At 40.3% G+C, this 25,328-nt stretch overlaps 1 protein-coding gene across 1 annotated transcript; it reads left to right on the forward strand.

Moving 5' to 3' along the window:
- The first annotated feature begins 573 nt into the window (after window positions 1-573).
- Window positions 574-23,462, forward strand: PDGFRL (platelet derived growth factor receptor like). The gene is made up of 8 exons (XM_025894523.2): window positions 574-645; window positions 2,293-2,439; window positions 2,513-2,783; window positions 8,628-8,916; window positions 16,239-16,390; window positions 17,699-17,992; window positions 18,279-18,418; window positions 22,576-23,462. Exons 1-8 carry the CDS (start codon window positions 574-576, stop codon window positions 22,762-22,764), a joined length of 1,554 nt encoding a protein of 517 aa, XP_025750308.2. The 3' UTR covers window positions 22,765-23,462.
- The last annotated feature ends 1,866 nt before the right edge of the window (window positions 23,463-25,328 follow it).

The raw sequence follows: 25,328 nt of genomic DNA on the forward strand, positions 1-25,328 counted from the left end.
TGAATTCAAAACATTAGTATTCCAGATATCTAATGTCATGACATTATACAAATCATAGAACATTTAAAATAAATAACATGATAATTTGTATGCATTTTTATAGAGGGGAAAACACAACCACATTTTATGTTTAAATGAGGACGGTCTGGAGATGAGGATAGTAGCAATCTTTGTTTCCTGCTTGCTTCAAGGCACTGAAGAAGTCACTGAAATAGAGAATAACACCCTTTAATTTAGGCATCTTGTGTTACAGTGCCAAGCCAGAGATGATGTTAGGTTTGATTTCCAGAGGGAGTGAGTAGCCCTCAGCATTCATGCTGCTCAACTTTCTGAAGCACGGAGCATTTTCCTGGTATCCACCCAACCTCAAAGCTGGATAAGCAAACTCATTGTTGTCTCCTTTTTCCCTTTTTTGTGAAAAAGCAAACCAAAACAGCAAAAAAAAACCCCAACAAAAACAAAACACCAACTCCCCCAAAAACCTGAAGCAAACCAACCCCAAAACCTTCCTCAACTTTGGATAGTACTGTGGGTATAGCAAGAGAATAAAAGCATGTGTCTGGGCAATGGATAATGATAGCCTTGACAATGAGAACCCCACTGCCAAGCAAGCTTATTCTCCGCACTGTTTTTAGAGACATTTGGGTAATCATCTTAGTTCACAGACTTAAGAGGCGTTATGACTGGATTTTTTCAGAGGTATACTGCAACTCTTATATAATTCCTCATGAAGTTTTCAAATTATTAATAGTCATGTAAGTCTGTATTGTACATACAGACTTACTAAGACTGGTCTTGAAAATCTTGGCCCCATGAAGCAGTGGGAACAGGGCCACTGATTTAAATGAGGACTAGAGTCATTCCGCAAGTATCACATTTAAAACATTTACTTGAAAAGATGTATTTAAGCTATTGGCTTACTCTTGTGGAGAACTGGGGTCATTACATGTAGGTTTACATTAGTTCTGATGGCAATAAATGAAAATGTGGCTGGTTTTTCACGCATACTCATTTAAAACTAGGAAACAAAATTCATAAAATCATTTCCTCCTTCGTTGCATATATCTACATAGGAAAAAGGTATATGTCAGTTTAAATATGTCTTAAAATTAGTGCAGTCTGAGTGTTATTTCCATGTGCTATTACCATGTTTTCCAAAATACACTAATATGTGGAGCTCAGACACCATTAGATTATTGACCTACCCCATGTATGAAAGAAAAAGGGATATTTGACCTAAGAAGGCACATCAGAATTGCAAATAGCAGTTTTGCAGATGAAAGAAAAAAGCCCACTCTTCATCATAAGCAGGAACTGTTAATATTTCCAAATGCAAATTTGCAGTTTATACTACACATCTTTTCTGAGTTATCTCTGAGATTCATTTACCTTAAAACAAAGACTGATAACCTTTTCAGAATATAATATTTGATGGCATTCTAACTGTTTAAAGGGGGAAAGACTTTTAAAATATCCTGTAGCAAAAAAAACCAAGTATTTTTCTTAATTTGCTACAGGTAATGGACAACAAGTCTAGGATATACCGATAATAAAATGAAAAAGAAATAATGAAATTTCATCATCTTACTCCACACCTGGGCCCTACTGGATTTTTTACACTAACCAACTACCCCAGGTGAAGTCTTGGAGCAGGCTCAGGCAAGCAGGTATCCAAACTCTGCATGTCTGTGTATTTATGAGAGTAGGGCAGCATATCCTTTGTGTGTGTGTGTGTGTATGCAGATGAATCCTCTGCTTCCTTCAAGGTCTGTAGCTGTTCTACTCTCACATCTGCTATGGCCATGGAGCTGCGGCCAGGGACACCATTCCCTGTTTAGTTTTATTCACACTGAACTGTGGTCTTGTCTACTACAGTTCAGACTTGTGATCTCTGACAGCCATTGTTTTTCCCCCCTTCAAGTGTCTTCACCTTGCTTTGTATCTACCTTTGTGACCCCTCCAGTCATATTTTCTGCTCCCTTCTCCTCCAAGGAAACCCTCAAATTTCAAGAAACAGTTTTTGACAGCCCAGTGTGAGCATAAACACACACGCTGCAAATGTCAAGCTTATCACGTTCATCTCTAAGTAGTGAAGAGATGCCTACACCTTCTCAGTGTGCTTCACACAGGCATCCATGAAAATTGTCATGGACCATGGAGCCCCAAATGGGAACATAGATACTTCCTCTGTTTTCCACTGTGAGGCAGCTTTTCCTGAGCTACTGGGAGTCTCTTTGCTGTGGCTGGTATGAGTGCAATAGTTTGACTTAAAACGTACTCTTGCTGTCTTAGGCCCGACGTGCACCTGCAGGGTCACCTGTGGCACCACCTGCACAGCCCTCGCTGCCCCGCTCCCCTCTGCCGAGCCAGCTACGGGCCCGGAGGCAGCCCAGAGCTTTGCCGCTGTGCAGAGCCACGCGTGCAGAGCCGCTGCGAGCAGTGACGCTCTACAGGTGCCCCCGAGGTCGAGCGTGTCTAGGGTGCAGCTCTGCTCAGAACATGGGGTTCTCAGCGAAGAGAGCTCGCGGCATCGGCCCCCCGGGCAGCACAGCGCCGACGGCCCTTCCAGCAGCGGGACCCCCGTGGGAGCGCCGGCCCCCCCGGCCCCTCCGGCTCCTCCGCTTCCTCCCGGCCCCTCCCCGCCGAGGCGCCCGGGCCCCGGCCCCGGCGGCCCGCGCCCGCCCCTCAGCGCAGCGCCCCGGCCGCTCCCGCATGCGGGTCCTGGTGCTCCTACAGCCTGCCGCTGCTGCTGCTGCTGCTGCTGCAGGAAGCGCTGCCACACGGTGAGCCCCCGCCCCGCCGCGTCCCCACACCTTGCCAGTCGCCTCGGACTCTCCTTTTTCCTGTCGTCCCCCCGCGCCGACTGTCCCCGGGACAGGACCGGGAGCCATCTCAGGGGCGGTGGCGGACAGCGTTCCGCCCGGGCTTTCTGCCCGAAGTGTGGGTTCCCCGGCTGTCCCCGCCGCCCGCTCCCTCCGGGTCCGCCTTTAAATCGCGCTTCGGTCCCGTGCGGCGCCGGGGAGGGACAGCCCTGGGCGAGGGACAGTGCTGGACGTCCCTCCAGCACTGATTTGAAAAACAAACACAAAAGGTTTCGTGCACGGTTGTTCGTTTGTAGAGAGCACCGAACTTTTCTCATAATCCCGTTTCAGGTTGTGATGAAGTCTTGATGGGGAGAGGCAAGTGCTTGACTGGGAAGGGACATTCACAACGAGCGCTTGACTTACGTAGACGTTAACTAGACAAAAGAGATGCTGTTTTTTTCTTGAAAAATGTGAATAAAATTCTTAATACTTATCCAGAAGAATCAATAGCAGAAAAATTCCATTGTTTTCTACCGCGGAAGGGCTTGGGATCACGGGCTGCCGTAGCCCGTGGAAGGGTTTGTAGAGAAATGGGAGGCAGGCTCTGAGGTGCGCGGGGAAAGACAGAGAAGCAGTTACCACAAGTTGTTCAGGAGGTCATATGGGAAAAAAGTCTTGTAAGAACATAAAAAATCCTCCACCCTGGGAGCTGTTTAGCACTGAAAGGGGAGATGTAGAGTCTCCAGCACTTGGGAAAGTTGCAGCTCAACTGGACAAGGCTCAGAGCAGCTGAACAGAGATGGGAGGGGACCTGCAGAAAGCCCTTTCCAGCCCAGTTTTTCTCATGACTACGTGCTAAGGAATTGCACTCTGGACCAGAGTGCTGTGGGAGTGAATTTCTGCTGAAAGATCTGGTCTAGGGGTGTGCACCACCACATCAAAAAAAGTGTTTTCTGTTTGAGAAATAAGACAATAAAAATGCAGAATAAGAACGGACTTGAACCTGGGTGAAAGATTTCCCAAGTCTGTGTTTTCCTCAGTTTATACTGAGGTTTGACTGGGTGCTTCACTCAGTCAGAAAGTAAACTAGCACATATAATAACAGTTTTTTTGTCTAAAGGTAGAGGTAGAAATACTAATCTAGACATTGTAACTTCAGAATAACTGTTCTGTTACATTAGTTGTGATCACAAATACACTTTCTTCCCTCTTGTCTTAGTCTTGGTGTTTAGGAATTAGACTTTATGGTAACTTTACACTTGATTTTGGAAGAATTCATCAGTCTTAATGAGAGGTTTTTTGATCTCTGATGGTGCCAAAGCGTAGCACGGGACCCGCCTTGTGGAATAGGTATGTCTAGGGGACAATGAACACAATCTCTTTGTACTTGTGGGAGACCTTGCTCACTCTCTGCCTCTGAAGTTCTCTAGGTGGACCCTTGAAGATCAGGGGCCAGTGCAATGTGCATGTGGATATAGGTGATGTCTCAAATGAAAAATGGATGCTCTTTAGGATTATATAACTAACACCCATTTTGGAATTGTTATGTGTAACATTTGTGAGAACAAGGGGCAGACAAACATTAAAGGATAGAATGGGACAATGCTGTGAGCCAGGAGCAAAAGTGCCTCATGGTGTATTTCTGTGAGTTACCAGTGCTTAGTCTCCTACTCTGGCGTGATGAGTTAGTAGAGACCCTGAATGCACTGTTGCAGAGGAAATTAGTACAGTGCCTCTTAGAACTGACAGGAGCTGATCAGAGGTAGAAACGAGGCATTTTCTCAATATTTTTCTAAGTCTTAATTTCATTATCTTTTTTAGTAAGAAATGTTGTTGCTGGATTAAAATGGTGAGGGCTCTGCGCATCAATATAGTGAAATGGTAAAGTAACCCAAAATGGCATGTTCATGTACTTGCATAAATGGGATAGTTGAGTTTGTTCCCTTTCTTGGGAAAATCTTGCAGGTTGGGCAAGGAAATAGAGGAATCTTGGAAGTGGTTTCTACGTTTTTGGAGGGATTTGATTGTGTGTCCCCTCTATCTTAGGTGATACTGTAGCAGTTTAGTTATCTGGCATACAGATACTTAATTGAGTGATGACAGAAGGCAGGACTGTGAGGTGCAGAAGTGGTGGTGTCACTAGATATCTGGCCAGGCTTATAAGGGAGTGTTATGGAGGAGCCTTGCCACAGTTTGCTTGGAAACTCACCTCCTGGGAGGTGCAGCAGAGAACTAGGTTTTCTGTGTAGAAAGATAAAAACTCCTCTGATGGTGTTTCCTGAAACGCCCCTGCAGGGCATTTCTTGCAGGGAAATACAAGGTCAGACAGACAAGGATCTCACTGTGCAGCTGGGAGTGTGGTATGGGAGGAAAGTGTTCAGACTCACTGGTAACTACAGAAGCACGGAACAGAGGAAGCTTGTGTGGAGAGAAAAAACTTCATCAAAACAAATCAAAACCAGGCTTCTGGCACTTAAAATTGAAAAGCTTTTGTAGGGGAGTCTTTAGCAGTTTCTTAAAGGCAGAGTATCAGATGTGGCACAGCACACAGTGTGGGATGAAGCGTTTCCTTGGGGTGAGGTTGCAAGATCCATGTGCCTTTGAAATAGTGTCAGGACTGAGGTTGGCAAAGAGTAGTTTGAACAAATAGTCCTATATCAATAGGGTTTGATGGGGAAAAAAAAAGAAAAAAGATGGCTGAACCAGAGCTTGTGTTCTTCTACAGACAAAACTGGAAAGTTCAACAAGGAACTGGAATGTCCAGTTTGAAATGGGAATGCTCATCCAAAAGGCTTATCAGGCCTGTTGGTGGGACCTTCTAGTACTAGGGCACAATGCTGCCATGGAATTCCACTAAGATGGAATAACTCAACCCAAAGGAGAAGTATTGAAGAAATATTTAGTGTTAAGTCTGATTCCTGGTGGGTTTTGTCAGTAAAAGTCATCTGGACTGAAATACCAGTCCTGTGGAGAATAAACAACCTGATAACTGACCACCCAATGTGTAATGATGCCTCTGTTAAGGAAAATCAGAGGGTCAGCAAGAACTGGATAGAAAAGCAAAAGGAAGAATTACTTTCCCTAATGTAGTTTGGATCACACACGTCGGGGTGTGATGCACAGTGCAATTGTTTAGATGCCACAAATGATGATGACTTAGAGCTGCTACTTGAAGAGGCCCTGAGAAAAGCAGCAGTTTTTTAGTTGATCCGGAGTAGTATTCAGGTAATTGGATTCAGATGTTACTGTAGAGCAGCCAGACTGTAGTTTTAATATTCTTGCAGGAATAATAAAAGCCAAAGAAATGACTGATTCATTTAATTTTGGAAGGGGGAATTACATAAGACAAGAAGGCTCCTGAACTCACATATGGGTTAGATATAAAACCCAGAATAAAGCAGACAAAAAGAGTTTGAGAAACAGCTTACAAAAGGGATAAACCCAGCCATAAATCCTTTTCTTCTTCTGAGGTACTGGGGTGGGGTATAGAGAGGTGGCCACAGAATTTGTAGGGCTGGTAGAAATGGGGAATAAGAAAGAACACCTGTAGAAAGTAAAACTTAAAAACTTAATTATTTGTGTGCACCAATGTTCACTATGGAGGTGCTTAGGAAGGTTTCAATGGAAAATGGTGACATGATAAGCATAGCAGAAACTTTCAGTGCAGTATCCTACCAAGCACTGTAAGTGCAGACTCTGAGACAGAATCCTTCTCTATGGTGAGAATCATTAGAGATGTCTCATTAATATGCCAAAAGAATCAGCTTTAGAGAAAATCAACAACATAAACAGTGTTTGAGTGCCATGATTTTAGGATATACTCAGTTTTGAAAGACTGGGCAGTGAAAATTGTACTTGAAATTTTGTGTTGATAGATGCTAAGTAACACAAATGATTCTAACTTCATATACACATTGATGGGTTCCTACTTAGGTATTTCTAACAAATAATTCCTACTTAGGACAGTGTAACTGAAGTTACACTTGATTATTCTAGAGAAAGTCAGCTCCTAGTATTACTCATCTTGAAAATTAATGAGCTGTTTATACAGGAAGGAAGACACCATTAGTATGTACAGCTGTGGTTTGACTGTGTCTTGAACCTGATGTACTGTCTGCTTTTGTGTTCTTTCTGTTATGCAAACGTGGTGTAGCTGAACTGTTGTGAGATGCATATCCTTTACAAGGAATAGTTAAATAGAGTAGGACATATAAGTCTGGAAAGGATATGTTTCAAAAACACTCAAGTTTTGTAAAAGTGCAAGTGCCTCAGAGAATGTTGTTGGAGAAACAATGGATATTTATTCATTTAATACGAAAACTAGGAGGCATCAAATATTTATGTTTAGTTCGTGATTCTGAAAATTGACCAGACAAATCAATGAAGGAAAACATCCAAGGACAATAAAATACAAAAGTACAAAATAATAATAACAGCCAAGGACAATAAAATGATGACTACTGTGGTTCACAGACCCCTTGACCTAAAGGGTTCTTGGAAGCTTGGGAGACTAGTATCGAAGGAGCAGAGATGGTTGCCCTGTTCCCTGGTTGGCATCTGACACTAGGTGGTGTCAGTGCAAATAATTTTGGCCTGACCCACTGCAGCCTTTCTCATGTAATGCAGGAAAGAAGTGCAGGAATGTCCTGGACTTTAAATTTGTGCTTGCAAGGCTCTGTGCCATTTGAAAGAGACATGTTGTATATCAGCCTGCATTTAGAAGGCTGAAGCAGTGCAAGGTGTCCAACTGGGGTTTGAGGAATGTCATGGGAGCCAACAGTGGCAGGTGTTTGGAAGTCCTGCTGCTCATGCTGGCAGCCAGTACCATTTTTAATTTCTGCTAACTGAGTATATACTGCAGGGCTGTTTTTAATTCCAGAGGGAGCTTGTTAATTGATTTGTACAATAAAATACCTGAGCATTTCCATGTGGAAAACAAGAATTAGCTATCAGGTGCAGTTAGTGAAGTTTCTGGTGTCTGGGGACACCAGAGTTTTAGGCTCATTTCACCAAAGGGCTGTGCTTTCTGATGTCACTTAAAGTGGGGATAATTTGGTTTTTATTGAATTATTTATTTATTTTTAAATTTGAGACACCTCACATTTTCTTTGTTTCCTTTGTTTCTAAAGGCAGCTGGGCATCCCTGTTGTATCTTGGAGGTAATGAAATCTCTTACTGTTTGTATCTAAGTTCTATTTTCAGCTGCACTGTCAAAATAAATGGCTGTTACGGAGAAGTGATGACTTAAATACTACCTTCAAGTGACTCTGGTGTCATTTGCATTTCACAGTACTTACTGTAAAAGAAGAAAACTGCATCACTAACAGTATTTTATAAATTGTCACAAAGTTCCATCCTTGCCAGTTTTTCTTCATGTGTCCACTATGGTAGCATGGTGTGTGAAAAGGCAATGCAGAATTGATGGGTGTGTGACATGAAAGACAGAGAGCTTGTGTAGCCTTTTGTACAGCATGGCAGTGCCATGGGGTAGAAATGACAGAAGTAAATGGAGGTAGAAATGCTGTATTTCTTTCCCTTACCACTTGTGAAGTTTTCATACCTTACATATTTGTCTGTTTATGTAACTATAGGTATAGACTTTCCACATGTTGTTGAAAGCTCTTTTTTTCCCCAGGAAAATGGGTCATGGCAGAGACTTCAAAAACTTATGGAAATAAACTCTTACTGAGTTTTATGAATCTTTTCTAGGAAGAACAAAACTTCAGTTATTCTCTGTGATAATGAGGAAGATCTTTTTTTGGAAAAGGACTATATAACTTTTTTCTAATTGGTAACATTGTCTTCTTTTCTTTATTTTACAAGTTATTGGACAGCCTGCGAAGAGTAAGCGTCCAAAAGAACACGGGGAAAACAAGGTTTTTAACAAAAAAGTAAAACCCAAAACTCCCAAAATGAAGGAGAGAGAATCTGCTGACTCCTCTTTGAAGTCCCAGTCCATACTGACACAGGTGATGGATAAAGGTCGTATCCAGAAATTGGCTGCCACTTTAAGCCTGTCTGCAGGACAAAGCATAGAACTGCGATGTAAAGGGAGTAATGTTACTTGGAACTACCCTTCATATTTAGACACCTTTAAAGACTCCAGACTCAGGTAAGCTATTTTTCTTTTTTTGGAGGAAAAAAAAACCATCCAGAACTTTTCTTTTCCCTACGAGTTTCAGGACCATCGGAGGTTTTGTTTGTTTACATTTTTACAATTAAGATATTCTATCTAATGATTTTTAATGTCAACGAAAAAGGATGAGTTCAAACCACTACAGCAACTTTTAGTTGTCACTAATTACTGCCCTGTGATTTGCACTGTAGAGTAGTCTTACAGCACATTAACTGTATTTCCTTCAGATGAGTCTAAAATAAAGATGGTGTTCAGCAGGACACGGGGGCAGCAGGGAACCAAGTTAGGGTTGATCTGAAGTAAAACTCTCAAAATGTGTGAGTGTGAATATCAAGTACTCACTACCAGCCTACTCTGTTGCTCTGCAGAGACTTGCTCCTGGTAGGCTGTAATGGTTGCTAGTGTGGCTACCACCTGAGACACTAAGATTAATTTCCTGAAGAGACTCAAACCCACCCTCCCTTAACTAGCAAAAAATACACCAGCCTCCATGCTAAGAAGAAAGCGAGAGGTAGTCGTTACTTCTTCAGTCAAAGTTGCCTTTGTGTGGAAAAGGAAATTGCAGGGTTTGTGGTGTGGCAGAGTTTAATGCTGAATATAGTCACCTTGAGTTTAGTAAAGCTTTTTATTTCATCTAGTGACATCATAATGAAAACCACATAAGTAGTTGTTACCACAGGAAGAGGAACTTAGGACTCTTCCTTTCTCTGCTCCGCCAGCTGAGTGTCCTGTTGCTCTAAACATCTTTTCTAAAACCCCATATATTTGTGTACCTTCCCAGTTTTTGAGGATAGTACACATAGCTAAATGTAGATTAAATGCAATAATTTTGTTCTGTATTTGAGAGAAGAGGAGCATATAAGGAGCTTAAGGATGTCTTCCACAGGCATTTTTTTACCTTGAGTTCTGTTTGTTTTCACTGGCTGTTTTATGGAGGTTTACATGAGGAGACAGTGAAGCACTGTGAATGATACCCTAAGAAAGAGCTGCAAGGAGCTTTTTTTGGATTATTCGGTGAGAGACACAGTTATGAGCAAAGGTATCAGCTGCTATTGTCCTTTTATTCCTTAATTAAGTACAAGTGTGTATGTTCTCTGTAAATAACTCAGGTTATCTACATCTCAGTGATGCATTTCTTATTTACTGATGTGATACTACCTTTAAATCATTCCCAGTTAATTAATTTTTCAGATATTTTCTTCTCCTTTCCACTTCTCTTTTTGAAGTGGAGTGCTGAAGAGTTATACGCTGTGATCTCTGGGATATCCTCTTGAAATTCATGAAGCAGTTCTTCTCTGTGCATTTATTTGCTTGTCCCTTGCTGTAGAGCTCAAGAACTACCCTGGCTGAGTGCAAGGCTTCTATCACAGCAGCAACCCTGTTCTTGCTGCGAGGTTATCACAGCAATACCTCTCAAAGGATCTTGTGGCCAATTTAAACTACTACTGCTTATTCTTTGGCAAGAAATGCTGTTCTATCTGGATTTATTTCAGTAGGTGGCGTTTATCAGCCGCAGTACAGACCTGGCCTCCCAGCAAGCCAGAGCTGTATGTGCAAATCAACAGGGAGCGTGTGTGTGTACTTGGTGGTTATTGTTCCCAAGTGTATCTTACGTTTTGTGCACTTACAAATAAGTTGGTGGCATGGTTTGGTTCTGTAGACCTCCAGGTCATGTTATCTGGGTATCAGCATCTGGCATTGAAGAAGGCAGGGCACGTATTCAGATTATTTGGAGAGGAATCTCCTCTCCTGCAAAATTAAGTTTTTCAATTGATGCACATGGAAGAAAGTGCAAGAATTTAAGATAACTTAGGGAAAAACAAAGATACATATTTTCTGATTGTGCAATTTTCTGTTTTTCAATTTGAAGTAGTTTGCGATTCTGTTGCCTCAGCAATTTATCTTTCTGCTCTCACTCAGGTTTACAGTATTTGTAAGATTTTAGCCATACAACAAAAGTTAATAACGTCACACAAAATAAATGCTATAAAATATTTTGGCTGGATGGATATGACTTGGTTAAGTATTTCTTTTCTTTTAGGGTTATTTAAGGCATATATTTAAGGATCTGTATTGAAAAATGATGATCACTGCTTTAAAAATTATTTTGAATTTCAAGTTGTTGAAGCAGTAAGGCTGTGTTAGACTGAATCAACAATTTTGAATGCAAGTGGAAGATCCTAAAATTAACTAGAGAAATTGAAAACATGGATTAGTAGCAGATTTAAGAGTCGCAGAATAGTAATAATTTATGGAGACATTGACCACATAATCCTATGCAGTTATATTTGCCATCACAATTTTATCAGGACTTTGGTAATTATCTCAAGTTCTTTGCTGTGGTGCTCATAGATGCATATGAAACAAAGTCTGCTTTATAGAATGTGAAATTTGAAATTTATGTTCTGTGGTTTTAGAAAGCATTGATTTAACTGGAAATACCAGAGGGGTACCTGTTATTTAGTTAGCTCAGTTGGCAGTGTTTTTAAGTTAGCTGGCAGCAGAAAAGCTTAACAATTACTATCATCTTTGAAAGGGAGTTTAGATCTTCCTCATGGCATATGCAAGACCACACACCAACCACCAACTGCAATTGGTAAATTTTAAAATGTTATTTATATATTACCTCCATTATTTTAAAACAAAATTATGAATGTAGGACAAAGGGAGGAAGTCAGAAAAATAATTATCAAATAACCTACAGCAAAAATTGGTTAATCATCTAGGTAGGTATATGCCCAGTATCTTCTAACATTTTTTGAGTACTTAAATACCAAGTATAAGGTAATCCCTTCGTTACCAGTTAGTGAGTGAGGTGTGGGTTGAAGCCCAAGCTAATTAACTGGGCTGGGCTTTTTTACCTTGGATTACCATGCAGATCTTGTTGGAGATGGGGCACCGGTGCAAACCAGAATTGATGGCAGCAGCAAGGCAAAGTGATAGGGTTATGAGGAGGTAATGGAAAATGAAGAAAGAGCAGCTTGGCATGCCAGATGAAAAATGAGGAAGAGTGACAATGGTGATGAGATCCATGCAATTGCTGGGGACTAATGACTACAATTCTTTCATTCATTTGTACATCCCTATAGCAACAGATACTCAGGCACCCAGTTCCTGTTTTTTCTTTAAATAGTAGGACAGATGTACAAATTCAGCTGATCTGGCATTTTGGTTTGCAACTAGTTAAATTTACCATCCATGTAATATATTTCCTATAGGTAGCTGCAGAAATAAGTAGAGATAAAAGCGAAATGTTTTGCCTCCATCCCATGCTTACCACATTTTTAACTTACCCATATAGTAAGGAGAATACAGCAACCTGGAAGGCAATATACCTTTTCTAAGAAGGAAGATTATAATGAAAGAAGCCATTTGTGTAATATTAGTGGCTATGCTTTCTTTGAATTTGTCTTTGTAGCTATATTTTACAACCTGGTAAGTAAAATATTTTTGCTTGCTGTACTCAGTTTTTAATAGGTCTGGAGCTGTTAACAGGTGCTAAAATTACCATATCCAAGGGAGGGGAAGATGCAGAGTGAAAGGAGGAGGGCTCTTTGGCTGTTTCTTGTTGAGATAGAGTAGAAATTCTGCCTTTCCACTATTCTAATTGGAGTAAATAACAGTGCACACTGAAATGATTTACTTAGCTTTAGAGACTGTAGCACGCAATACAACTCTGGGGAGAAAGCTCGAATCGTGCAAACATGGTGCTTAGGTTAAGGATACACACTAGCTTGCTTCACGACCACCTTACATTATCTGTAATGCTCTCTTGCTTTATATAGCATCAATACACTTTTTGTCTGAAAATCTTGTGTACTGGCTGAACTGGCCAAAAATATTGGTGGTGTTAATGGTCAAAGGTAGCTCATACACCTCCAGAATGGAAGGGCTGGAATGCTGTTTTGTAAGACTGTACATAACAAATTAATGACTGTAGGCTCACCCAGAAACTGGATCTACAATGCATGAAAGTGATGAAAGAAAAAATAAGGGCAAGCACATTTTCCTTTTCCTATGCTTTATAGGAAAAAGGCAGTCTAACTATACATAATCTCTGCTCTGCCTGACCTGGAGCATGGGTCTCTCACTTGGTGAAGACCAGCTGTATTTATCAGAGAACTTAATCTGGTAAGTAAAGTCCCACGAAATGGAACTGCTCTAATGGGGGAAGCCGGGGCAAAGAGCTGGACATACATCACATGTACATTTGTGTAAGCAGAGTGTGTCTGGACAGGAGAGCTCTCAAAAATACTGAGGAAACTGAATGTTGTAGAGGGCAAAGTTACACTGCTTTCAGTGAATGGCCTAGTGGGAGTTGGCTGTGCTCGTGTGTATAACTGAATTTCATTTTGCTGCTTGTGCTTTGAAGTCTGAAAGCTAGGGTTGGGGTTTTTGTGTAAAACAGTAAGATGTTATGTTCTTCTCCTAGTGAGTGTGTGTTTGAGATAAGCTCTCTTTTGTCAGTATGAATGCACCTGCTTTAGAGGAGTTTGTTAGATGTTGTTTGAGTGATGCTGTGTATACTGTCTTTTTATATCTTTTTTTTAGCTTCTAAACGTGGCATAGTTTTCTGGCAAAGATCTTCTGAGCTTCAGATAACTAAAGCTTAATAAAATGAATTTATGGAATAAGATTTTGGACTAGTTTTCTACTTTCTTTAAAAAATATTGGAATGTTTGTATATACAACATTTTTACTTTGTGATATCTACAGCACAGCAAAGTTTTGGCTTTTGAGTCACATTTCCTTGCATCTAAAATACTAATGAAATAAAAGTTATTCTGGAAATATTGGTCGGCTGCAGGATTTACCATTTGTAATTTACTTTATATGGCCTGTTTTGTCTGCTTAATATGGTCGTGTCACAAGTTTCAACACTCCCACTCTCAGTTGCCAGGTTTCATTAGTGCATGTTTGTGGATGACTACCTTGCTAGGCTATTTCCATTGAGTACTGGATAGCTCGTTTTCACCTAAGTAGAACACAGTGTACAATAATTAATTAACTCTGACCTTATTTTTCTGTCTGTTGGGATTTTGAGCTATAGTTCAGGGTCTGCATTAACAAAAGGAGGCAAAAATGTTCTGGCATAAAGGTTTCTCTGTAATGTTGACATTTAGTACTCCACACTTCAAAACATTTTATGCTGATGTAGTCATATAGCCTATGAAATGTGAATTGTGAAACTAAATAATAATAATACAGACTAGGACATGTTTTGGATTTCCCTCTTCTTCCTGTTGGGTATGATATACAGCAGGATCTCTTGCAGAAATAGGAATCTCTCAAAACTTATCCATAAACTCCAGATAATTTATAATGTAAGTAGTGTATGTATTAAAAATGAAAATGCTACTGCACTATAATTACATGATTACATAATTACACGATTCCAAGCAGTGAAATCAGGCAAGGCCATGTAGGACAAGCACATGACCCTGTAGGAAACATGATTTGTCTGGTTCTTTAGACAGGCTTCAAAAATGCCCTGTGGTGGATCTGTGTAGTAATAGGGTCTGAAGCCTTTAATGGAAAAGATGATTCTCAGCTCTGTTTGGGATGTGTATTTAGTCTGCTTTTAATTTCTAAGCTTCCGGCCTGACTGGAGGCTGAATGTTGGGTTGCATGAACCATTGGCTATGATTGCTGATAGTTGTGCAAACTGCTAGCAGAACACCTCCAGGGAGTCAGAAATTTCAGGAAGCACATGTAGCTGGAAGTGGTAGCCTCCCTGTTTAAGCAGTTATTCTGCCTGCAGTGGAGAGTTAACCAAAACAGAGCATTTAGAGAATACAGTACAGTCAGGCAAGTCTACAGTGCTGCTGTTACTCAGTGATGAGGGGTTTTAGAGGATAAGAATTTCTTCAAAGCATGCTTATCCCAGAAAGAAATGATTCTGTCTTACAGAATAATTGTTGCATTAATAAGAAGAAATAAGAGGATAATAAATATTAACAGAATCCACAGTTGAATGAATATGAGAGCTGTTCAGATTTCATGCAAGCTGTGTATTTGTCTAAATCCAATTTGAAACAATAAAAAGAAGTTATGAAATGCCTAAAATTGGAAAAATCACTCCTGACTTGCTTAGAAAAGAAATGACCTTGTGACTTGATGTCTTGCAAAGGAAATAGGGAACCTTTCATGTTCTGGATGTACTACCATGAAAGGCAGGTGACTGAAGAGAATGTTTTTTAAGGGTCAGAGCAGCATTGGAATGCATCAGTACTGCCACATGGCTATGCTGACAGGGTTTCCTGAGAACTGGTTCTGTTGGGACATTGCTTTTGCTATCCATCAAAAGTCAACACAGCAGACTGCCAACTATAACACCATCTATCTGCAAGAAAGAGCCAGGAAAGCAAACCTTGAAATATAAAAAAAGAACAAGATGAGGCTGTAGCTGCTGTATTTCATAGATAGGACCTTTAACCCTCAGAAACATTGGCAGTATCTACATATATATCTACTACATATTTATAAATAGTTGTACATTTAAAAATGCCAGTCTATTGAGAGACATACCTGGAAAATTCAAGAGAAAGAGAAAAAAGCAAATGAAGTCTGAAATAATCAGACAGACTGAATTTTGTGTAGTTACATGATGGCACTGCCAGAACCCATCCAGCACTTCTCAGGGTTGTGCTCTGAAATAGCTGAGGGGTGATGATGAAACTCCAGTGAGAGGATGCCAGTGAGGTGGCTTAGGGAAGAGGAGCAGGTAGTGCAAAATGACTTCCTTGCAGTACAAATCCAAGCTGAGATAGAAGCTCTTAAATGATGATGTTTGTAAGTGGAAACTTGGAGCAGTATGTTAAAGATTGGTAAAGCATTCAGCCTGAAAGCAGGCATAAATCATTAAACAAACTCTTATTAAAGTACTGGCTGTTTATTTCTCATGAATTATCTTTGTTAGATGTATTGAAGCAGTGCTACCGTTAATGGTATTAAAAAAACACTGAGATGCATGCAGGTTGACTTTTAGCATGAAAAAAAGGGCTATATGTAGACAAACAGACATAAAACATACAGTCACAGCCCATTTAAAAAATGGGGACTGAAAAGAATCCAAAAGTTAACTTACAAGACAAAAACACTTGCGAGCTCTCGTGTGTAGTTAAAATCGTGAAAAAACAGGTCTTGGCTGGAGCAAAAGGGGAAGCTGCAACAGAGCTTTGAAAGGTAGGTCAGTTGCAGAGTAGGAATATAAAATCAAAAGTAGAACTGAGCTGACAGAAATGTATAAGGAGATACATCTGTGCTTGTCTGTGCCTTTTGTTTTTATTTCTCTGCAGTATAAAGCAGCTTGAAAGGTATGGTCAGCTGATCCTTGCAAACTCCACTGCAGCAGACACAGGTGAATACAGCTGCTGGCTTCAGCTGTGCAATGGTAACAAATGTAGGAAGGATGAGACTAAAACAGGCTCAACGTACATCTTTTTCACAGGTAATTAACTCCTGGGGGATTATTAGTGAAAGTATATTTGCTAGTAAGACAGAAATAAAGCTACATCAGCGATTTCACTGTCAAGATTTTACTTCCGCTATTTTCATCTTTTTTTAGTGGATGTTAAGGAAGACAGCAAGAATATACTTGCTTAGTATGATTTATTGGGTCCATTTTCCCTGTGGATTATGCAAGACATATACCCAAAGTAATGCATAATGCAAGCAAAGCAAACACCTTTGAAAATAGTTAACAGACTTTCAGAGGAGCTTCTATCAAATGAATATAAAAATGTTTAACTTTTGAAAATGGGTCTCAATAAAGAAAATAAATCTGTGCAGAAGATTCATTTTGTCATGGCATTCAGATGGCTCCTGCCCCACCACTTTTTTCCAGTTACCTGCACTGGCTTAAAAGTCTTGATCTCACTGACCTTGGTAAGGCCACAACTTCTCCCAGGAGTCTGTATAGCACATTGAGAGACAAAACACTCTTTAAGTACGTGTGTTGTCCCACAGAGCTTGTGCACAGTTTACTGCTACTTGATACAACAGAGCTGAAATCAAATTGTGAATTTGACCTTCTTATGGAAATCATTTGGGATGTAAAACAACTTTCAATCCCAAGTAGAACCAAAGTATTGTTGGCTAGAAAACATTTTAGTACAAAATGTTAAGATAGGATTGTTTGCCATACATTTTGGAGCTAAATTAGACCATGAGACTGTGCAGAATTATCAGAACTGCTTAATGTTTTTGGGATACATTCCTTTAGAAATTTTGGAATAAACTTTTCAGTCAAGTTATTATATAAATGCTCATGCTAGAAAGAAATGTCATCTTTATATTTCTAAGAAGCATGCAAATTATGGAAATACTCCTTAACTGTCATTCTAAAAGCACTGAATATTTCATCTACTTAGAGCAATAAATCAAACAGTTTGCCTAAAAGCATACATATAAAAAGTCTGTAGCTCCAAAGAGTATCTTTTCCTAGTAGTCCTTATCTTGCCAGGGGTGATGGGATCCAGATAAGTATTTGCAAATTTATTAAAAGGAATTCCAAAGCTTTTCTTAAGATTAAAAAAGTCTGAAGATATAATAAAGGATACTTTGTTTTTCTTTTTGGTTTAATGTTTTTAATGCAAGCTGTGATTTTTCCTTTTGTGGGTGCATATTAAAAATTAAACCAAAAAGATTTGCTTTAAATGTTGCTCATAGCTATTTTCTCTTGTTGCATGTACTTTGTTTTCTTTCTGTTAAACCAAGAGGTAAATATTTTTTTAACTATATCAACTCTTCTGCACAGACAAAGAGGAACTTTTTGTACCTACTCCCAGTTATTTTGAGATTGTCTACTTGAACCCAGATAAACCTGCAGTCATCCCATGCCGTGTTACTACTCCTTCAGCAAAAGTAACTCTACACAGGGAATTTCCAGCAGAAGAAATTGAAACAGATGGAACTGATCTTATTTATGATGCAAAAAAGGGTTTTGTCTACCAGCACCCTACTTCTGATCATAAGGGCATTGTCTACTGCAAAGCAGAGTCACAGGGAGCACCTCAGATTTCCATCAAATATCACCTACTGTATGTGGAAGGTAAAGTGCAGTTTTCTATATGCTTAAACTAACTCTTTTGCTGACATGGCTAAGAAAACAATAAAAAAAAAGTAAAATAAGTAATGGTATCAGATTTTTAACATCTTGAACAAAAGTATATGTGATAAAACATTGTAGGTTTAAATCCAGCAATTTCCCAGTGTAGTTGCAGGTATAAAACACTTACCTGTTGCATTAAGCAGAGTCAAAAATTGACTCTCAGTTTTGCCAGTGTATTTAACTTTAGAAGCCAGTTTTCTTTTTCCAAGCACTGTCTTTCTCTCAGTTCCCAAGGGCCCACCCTCAGCCACACTTGCGGTGTCATCCAATAGAGCTCAACTCGGTGACAGTGTTCAGGTGATCTGCACAGTCCTTGGGGAGCCAGATGTAGATGTGAACTTCAGGTGGCAGTACCCAGGGCGAGAGGTAAGAGATGTATGCCCTGCTTGAAATGGTCTGTTCTTCATAAAGGCAAGACTTTGCATGCAGTCAGCATCTAGATTTGGAGTAAAAATTCTTTCAGGTTGTGGTGTCTGCATCTTGCATAAAAGCTGAGGCGTGCTTGGCAGGAGGAGGCAGCATATCCCTTTTGAACTTCCCTGCGAATCTAGGAGCAGCACCGGGATGAAGCTGGAGAGCATGTTAGCAAAAATCGAGCTCAGCAAAGCTCACTCCTCCCTCAGGTTTCCATTCCAGAGACACTTGGCCTCTGGCAGCATTTCCAAAAAAAGCCTCAGACAGGGTCAAAGCCAGCTAGCGTCAGGAGGCTGTTCTAGGGCAAGCCACAAAGCCTCATTGATGCCTCTGCATTTCATATCCCTTCCTTCTCTGTGGCTGGGGCACATGAATCATTCCAGCACAGAATTTTTAAGCTTAATTGTTGCCCACATCCAGAAGCAGAATCTGCTTCTGCCCAGCCTCATCTGAAAGAATCCACTGGAAACACAGAGTGAATCCGATGTCTCTTTTCTTGCAATAAGATGTATCTGACTAGCAACACTGATGGTCCACTTTCTTCTCCCTCTAACCACCCCAGCCAGTAGGGGCTTGATTCTTAATCGGCCTCATCCCTCCTGCTGTTTATCCTAAACAGGCTAGGAGCAAAGAAAGGACTGCTGGAAGATGGGACCCTTCGCCATGGGAAAGGGATCCTCTGTGACCGAAGGGTTGGCATTGTGTTCCATTTGCCAGCCCTCTTGGTTCTGGGTTGTTAGAGGACAATGCAGAGCTTGATAATAAGGTACTTTGTCTCTCGATGCAGCATAGAAGTAAGTATTTTAACAGCAAAGACAATGGTTTAAGTGACTGATTGGAGTTCAGTGTTTACTAGGCTTGAGGAAATTCAAATCTAAGACTCCAGAAGTTTGCAATAGCCATTAAGATAGAGGCTGTAGTGCTCTACTGTCATGGTAAGGTGTGTGCCTCTGCAGGGGGAAAACCAGAGAGCAAGTGAGCACGAAAGGGATTTGAACTGCTGGTGAGGGCACTGGGCATGTAGAACCAGGTCCTTGCTTAGATGTTAATTTGTTCTTTTACTTTCCCCGCTGCCCCTCCACCCATCTTTCTCCCCCGACCCCATGATGTTTGTGAGCAATTATCAACTTCTCCTTCCTGCCCTGTCCAAGCTGTAGGTGATCTAAAGAGTAAATACTGGATAGAGCATTGGAAGAGTTTGGCAGAATTCCTGTTTCTGGTGTCCGTTTGAATTTAGGAAGGAAAGGAGCAGATGTCAAAATGAGCAGAGAAACTTGCAGCTGTCTGAAGTAAAAAGCAAAATGTTAAGGAAAACAGAAGTGCTTCAAAGTTTGGGGAGCTGCAGAGCAATGGTGTTTTTTTAGTTAAAGGCCTGATGTCTTTGGTTAAAGGCCCAATGCATTTCTTTGGGGGGGATGCATCAACAAATGGCAGTGTTCTCTGTCCTTCAAGGTGGTGCTTTAACTCTGACAGTTGTATAACGATTGACTCTGTTGGGTGGGGAAGAGAAGAAGTGCCTGTGCTTGGTCACATTATCTTTGTTGATTGATATGGTTTTCCATTTTTTTGTCTTGTGGGGTCTTTTTTGGTTTTTTGTATTCAGCTTCCCTTGATATCTGTTTAATGAACTGTAGTAACTGTCTGTACAAATCCCATCATTTTTGTCTTTTGTAACTAACTGTAATTACAAAGAACAATTGAAAGAATTAAAATCCTAGACTCAGCCTGGCCTTCCAAAACTCCGTATCTCCTTAGTGGCCACCCCTTGCTACTTCTGCATCTTTTACAGCCCGATTGCTGCCCCAAGTGTGGTTGCTGGCTGTTCTTGGCCCAGGTGCTTCCAGTGGTCTTACAGCTCCTGATGCACACTGGCATGTGCACTACACCTTTGTGCCTCTGTAGCGCTGATGGAATATAAACAGCTAAACACATGCAAATGAACTCCCTTGTTTGCTGTGGATACTGCAGCTGCACTGCAGGGCACATGCACTATTGGCAGAGGACTACACCCTCTCACTGCACCTACCTACTGGGGTGAGAGAGAGACTTTGGCCTGTATCTGCCCTGGAAAGGGCTGATGTGCTTATTATCCACTGGAGTAAACAGTCTCAGCTCCAGCTGTGCCTGGGGACGGGGAGGGAAGAGTTGTGTTGGATGTCTGTCCCAGCAAAGTGATCAAGTAAATGTCAGAGTAGAAGCACTGTATGCTTGTTTGGAGAGAAAGTATTCACATTCTGCAAAGAAAAAAGGTGGTGGTGGAGGGAGAAGATAGAGGATCATCAGTGATGCTGGCCAAATAGACCTTCTTTTATGCAAGAAAAAGGACTGACAAGGTTCTAAGATTAACTGGATGATTTTTCATTCATGCTGCTGCTTTCAGCGCAGGAAGTTCAGTGATAGTTTTGTTCACCACCACTACCCCACTCAGCAGCTGGGCTGTCACCTACTGCTTGATTCCTGAGCAGAAGCAGCACTTTAATCCATGCTTGTTCCCAGGTACATTGCATTAGGGAGACCATCATTTCATCTCCGTATTCACTAACCTCTCCCTCTCTTTTTTCCCCCCACTCAGTTATTTTTTGTTCTTATTTTTCCCTTAGTTTTTCCACCCTCTGACAATTGCATTTGCTCATTCACCTGCTGAAATGCATACAGATCCACTCCTTAATCTGATTCCATGAAACAGGCTTCAAAGCAGAAGGCAATTAGTATGAGAAAAACTGGGCTAGCAGGAGCCCAACCAGGCAAACAGCATCCACTTTACATGGCCTTTACCTTCACTTTCAGTAGGGTCAAGGAAGTTCTACTTAGCATATTTAGAAGAACTAATTTAGGCTTGAATTAAGTGTGCAGTACTACCGGATCGTAGGTCGCACTTGATTTTCAGGCTGGGAACTGGAAGCAGTGCTCTGCTAAGTGGCTTGATTACTTTTAAAGGGTTAAGAATTTCTATATGAGATTTAGAGCTACCAAGATTTTTTTTTTTTAAAACTGGCACTTCTAGGCATTGCCTGACTCCATTGTGACTCATCTCTAAGCTTCAAAAAGACTGGCAGCTGCCTTTGTATGGTCATTTTGCAAGCGTGAGATTGTAGCTTTGGCTCTAGATACATGAATAACTTACCTTTTTGCTACTATTAGCTTGAGCCTTGTAGCATTCATATTGGTAAATGGTTAATCCATCTATTTTACGAAGTAAGAGGAGATGGTTTCCAAGCAGAAACCTCTCTCTTAGTTTTATCCCAGTTACTGATATAGCAGAAGCCAGTGTACTTAAAGCTGTTGACGAGCAGCTGATGGATTTTGGAAGGAAAGAGACTGCTATAGTCTATCTTTGGGCCAGTTTCTCTTATCCAGTCCTTTGTGACCTTCTGAGGTGCCACGGAGTGTGACTTCATAAACAGTCCATCAGAGAATTGTCTTATAAAAGGGAGGGTAAAGAAAAAGCCTGTTAAAACAAAAAAGTAAAAAAACATCTTTCTATCCAAACATTGATTTTTGTGTTTTGGCTTTGAAGTTATATACACATTTGGAAACCAGAACATAAGGATTAATTTAGAAGTATTTGGGAATGTTACTATTTTTATTGTATGATATCTAATACAGGGTTTCTAAAACTAGAGGAGGAATTAGTTTCCAACATGTGCCTGGCAATTAACTTATGCCACTGCTGCCTTCTTTTTGAGACATTGAAAGTCTGAAAATGAGCTCACACATCCATCCTGACACATCCCCCAAGCTACCTGATCAGGTACCCAAATGCAGCCTTAGTAAATGGCCTAAAACTGAGCTCACTCAGAGGCTCCAGGCAGAGCTTTGTCAGCCCATCACTGATCTAAAGATAAACAGTACCTGTGCTTAGAGTGGAAGAGCCATTGTATTACCTTTATTTGGCATAACTTATTGGTACATCAGTATTTAATGCAGGAATGTTGCTGCAACTGCCAGACCTTCAGTTTCCTCACTTAGGGCTGACTAATAGGCTTCTACTATCCAACCTCTTGCATCAGGGTTTGATGGGGTGCTGTTGCTAAGTACACTTTGGAGAATCACATGTTTTGTGTGGGTGGGTTGTTGTTTTTTTTTTCTTTTTTTTCTCTTTTAAACAGTCTGAGAGGCCTGTGATTATCCAAAACTTCTGGAGATTGATAAACAGAGGAGCTGGACATACTACAAGAATCTCAAAGAGTGTTCTTCTTGTTGAGAATTTTGAAGCCAAAGATGCTGGAAACTACATCTGTATAGCTCAGAACCTACAAGGAGAAACAACAGTAGCTACTAAAGTTGAACTAAATTGATAGGAAATACTTCTGGACCTGGACTGAACTGTATGTTATTTGACATTATAGCCATTAATTTTCTTTATGAATGTTTAAATGAAGCTTTTCTCTCACTGTTTCTTTTTATATGTCAACGCATTCCATATTCACTAGCTTGACAGGCCACAACAGAGTTCACTATGCCCAGCAGTAGTTAGTTGTGAGTTAATGAAACTACTATGAAGCATTGAAGTTTAAGCCTGAACACGCATAGGGCATGTTGTATTTAGGAATGGGTGCTCTTGGGCTTTCCTTTATAATATGGGCTTTTCCCTCAGACTCTTGCATAAGGTCAGCCTGCTGTGTGGTGCGTGCAATTTTAATAATGAGAGTACTGTACATGTTTAAAAGAACAGCAAAAAACAAGCAAAAAAAACCCTTGATACAAAATTAACCAATAGCAGATGTTTATTTTGCAAGAAAAATTAAATTTCTGAACGTTATAAAAACATAAATATGTGTGTGTGTGCTCATTTCATATATGTGTAAAGACATAAACGCACAAAAATTTCACTCCTGGTAAAGTTAAATATCCTCTAGCACCTAGATCAGTATCTCAAGAGACCTGTAAGCAGTCAGGTGTGCTGTATTTTCCTTATGTTGTTGCATTCTTACAACCTTAAAATACGTAGCTTACTTAGTAGTTCACTCCTCAACAGATGTACAGCATTATGCTTAGTAACTTATGTAGCGAATTATGGCTGCTGAAGGTAAAACTTGCATTTATACATATATATTATCATTTAGAGAAGAAAAAAAAGCAAATATAACATTAGAATAATGTTCAATTATACAGCAGAATTTCTTCTTATGTTCATAAGTTCAACTTGATTGTATTGATTTACTTAGGAGAAAAGGAAAGATGTTTCATTTACACAGAATTATACCTGGATAAATAAGCCATTTGGTTTAGTAACTAATGCAAGGAAAGAGACATGCCAGAGGAAGAGTTAAGAACCTGGTAACAACATTTTTGGATATTTTGGCAATGCTTTTTCTTCCTAGCCTCAAGCACCAAATTCATGTAAGCTAGAACTTCCAATACAAATCTACTTCTCAGTAGTGGAATTGAATGACAAGAAAAATTTGATGCATTTTACTTATAAGGCATGTGACGAACAGGTTATTCTGAGCGTATGAGGAACCAAACCAGGAACTGGTCCCTTGCTCACACACTTCAGTCTGTCTCAGCATGCATTTGACTGGAATTCCTAACGCTTTCTTCTGTGAAGGCCTGAGGTGACATGGTGCTCCAGCTAATTCAGACCCTTGAGCATATGCATACAGCACTGTTTTGAGCAGTGACAGATGTAAGAGCTAATGTAAAAATGGCAGCTTCTCAGTAAAGTCAGAAGCTTGAACAGTGTAGCTAATGAAAACGTTAAACAAGCTTGCTGAACGCTTTTTCCTCAGCATGCAGGAACCCAAATCAATGTAACTGATAAATACCCGCAGTAAAGACTGAAATGGTTCTATGCAGGTCTCATGTTAACAGGCTTCATGGACAACACTCCCCAGGTGCTTATAGTATCTTTGGCCTCTGGAATCAAGGTATCTACAAAAAAAAACATGGTATGCAGCAGGACCAACCTTGAAGGTGTAAGAGGCAGATTCTTGTTAATCTGTTAAAATGTATCAAGAATATTACAGTGTTACCCAAATGACTAAACAAGTTATACAATGTCATACCTGAAAAAGGTCCTTGTACCATTTTTTAGGGGAAAAATTGGTTTTGTATCTTTTTTTTTTTTTTTTTAATCTGACCAAATTAAGAATCCCTTATCTTCTGGAGGAGTCTGTTTATTAATTCCTTTTTAGCACTTCCATTTATAAGAACAATGCATTTCCCTGTGAAATTTAGGAAGCTGGCATAACTCCTAAGTTGAACTACAACTGTAGTTCAAAGTGCATTTGAGCCTTTAATTTGACAATTGATTTGCTTCAGAATATGTAGCAAGTGGGAGATCGTGCCACCTGCCCAGACTTGTTCATAGCACAGCAGTTCATGTGGTGGCATCACTTCATTGAACACATTGTGGCAGGAGAGGAAGAGATGGCTTAAATCACATTGCTTGAGTAGTCCCCTCAGGTGCAGTTCTCATGACTGATAACAACTACAGAAGCAGTGCCTTTAAGGAAGAATAGTCACAAGTGTCATGTCCTGTCCATCATCCCCTGTCCTTCCCCCCAAGCACTGAAATAATTCTTATTTAAAACTATGAGAATTATTTTACTATATATTTTACTAAAAACCTCCTGGGCAGAGCTGATGCAGTTACACATTTCCACCTAAATGAACAGTGACCCAGGATAAGAGAATGGAGCCTAGGAAATGAAATGTAAATTACTTGCAAGGTTACATGCCTAAAGCTGCCAGTACTGTTCTTTCCATTTCCATACCTGTGTCACTGCTCTTCTGAGGCATGGCAGCAGCAATGGACAGAGGGTATTTGTTTCTTAAACATTCAGTGATTATCCTGACTTTCTAATGACCTTTTTAACTCCAGCTCAGCCCTAAATGATTTCCTGGCTGTTGGGCAACT

Source organism: Manacus vitellinus, unplaced genomic scaffold, assembly GCF_001715985.3.
Source record: "Manacus vitellinus isolate BGI_N305 unplaced genomic scaffold, ASM171598v3 scaffold_0_pilon, whole genome shotgun sequence".
In the NCBI taxonomy this organism is placed as follows: Eukaryota; Metazoa; Chordata; class Aves; order Passeriformes; family Pipridae; genus Manacus; species Manacus vitellinus.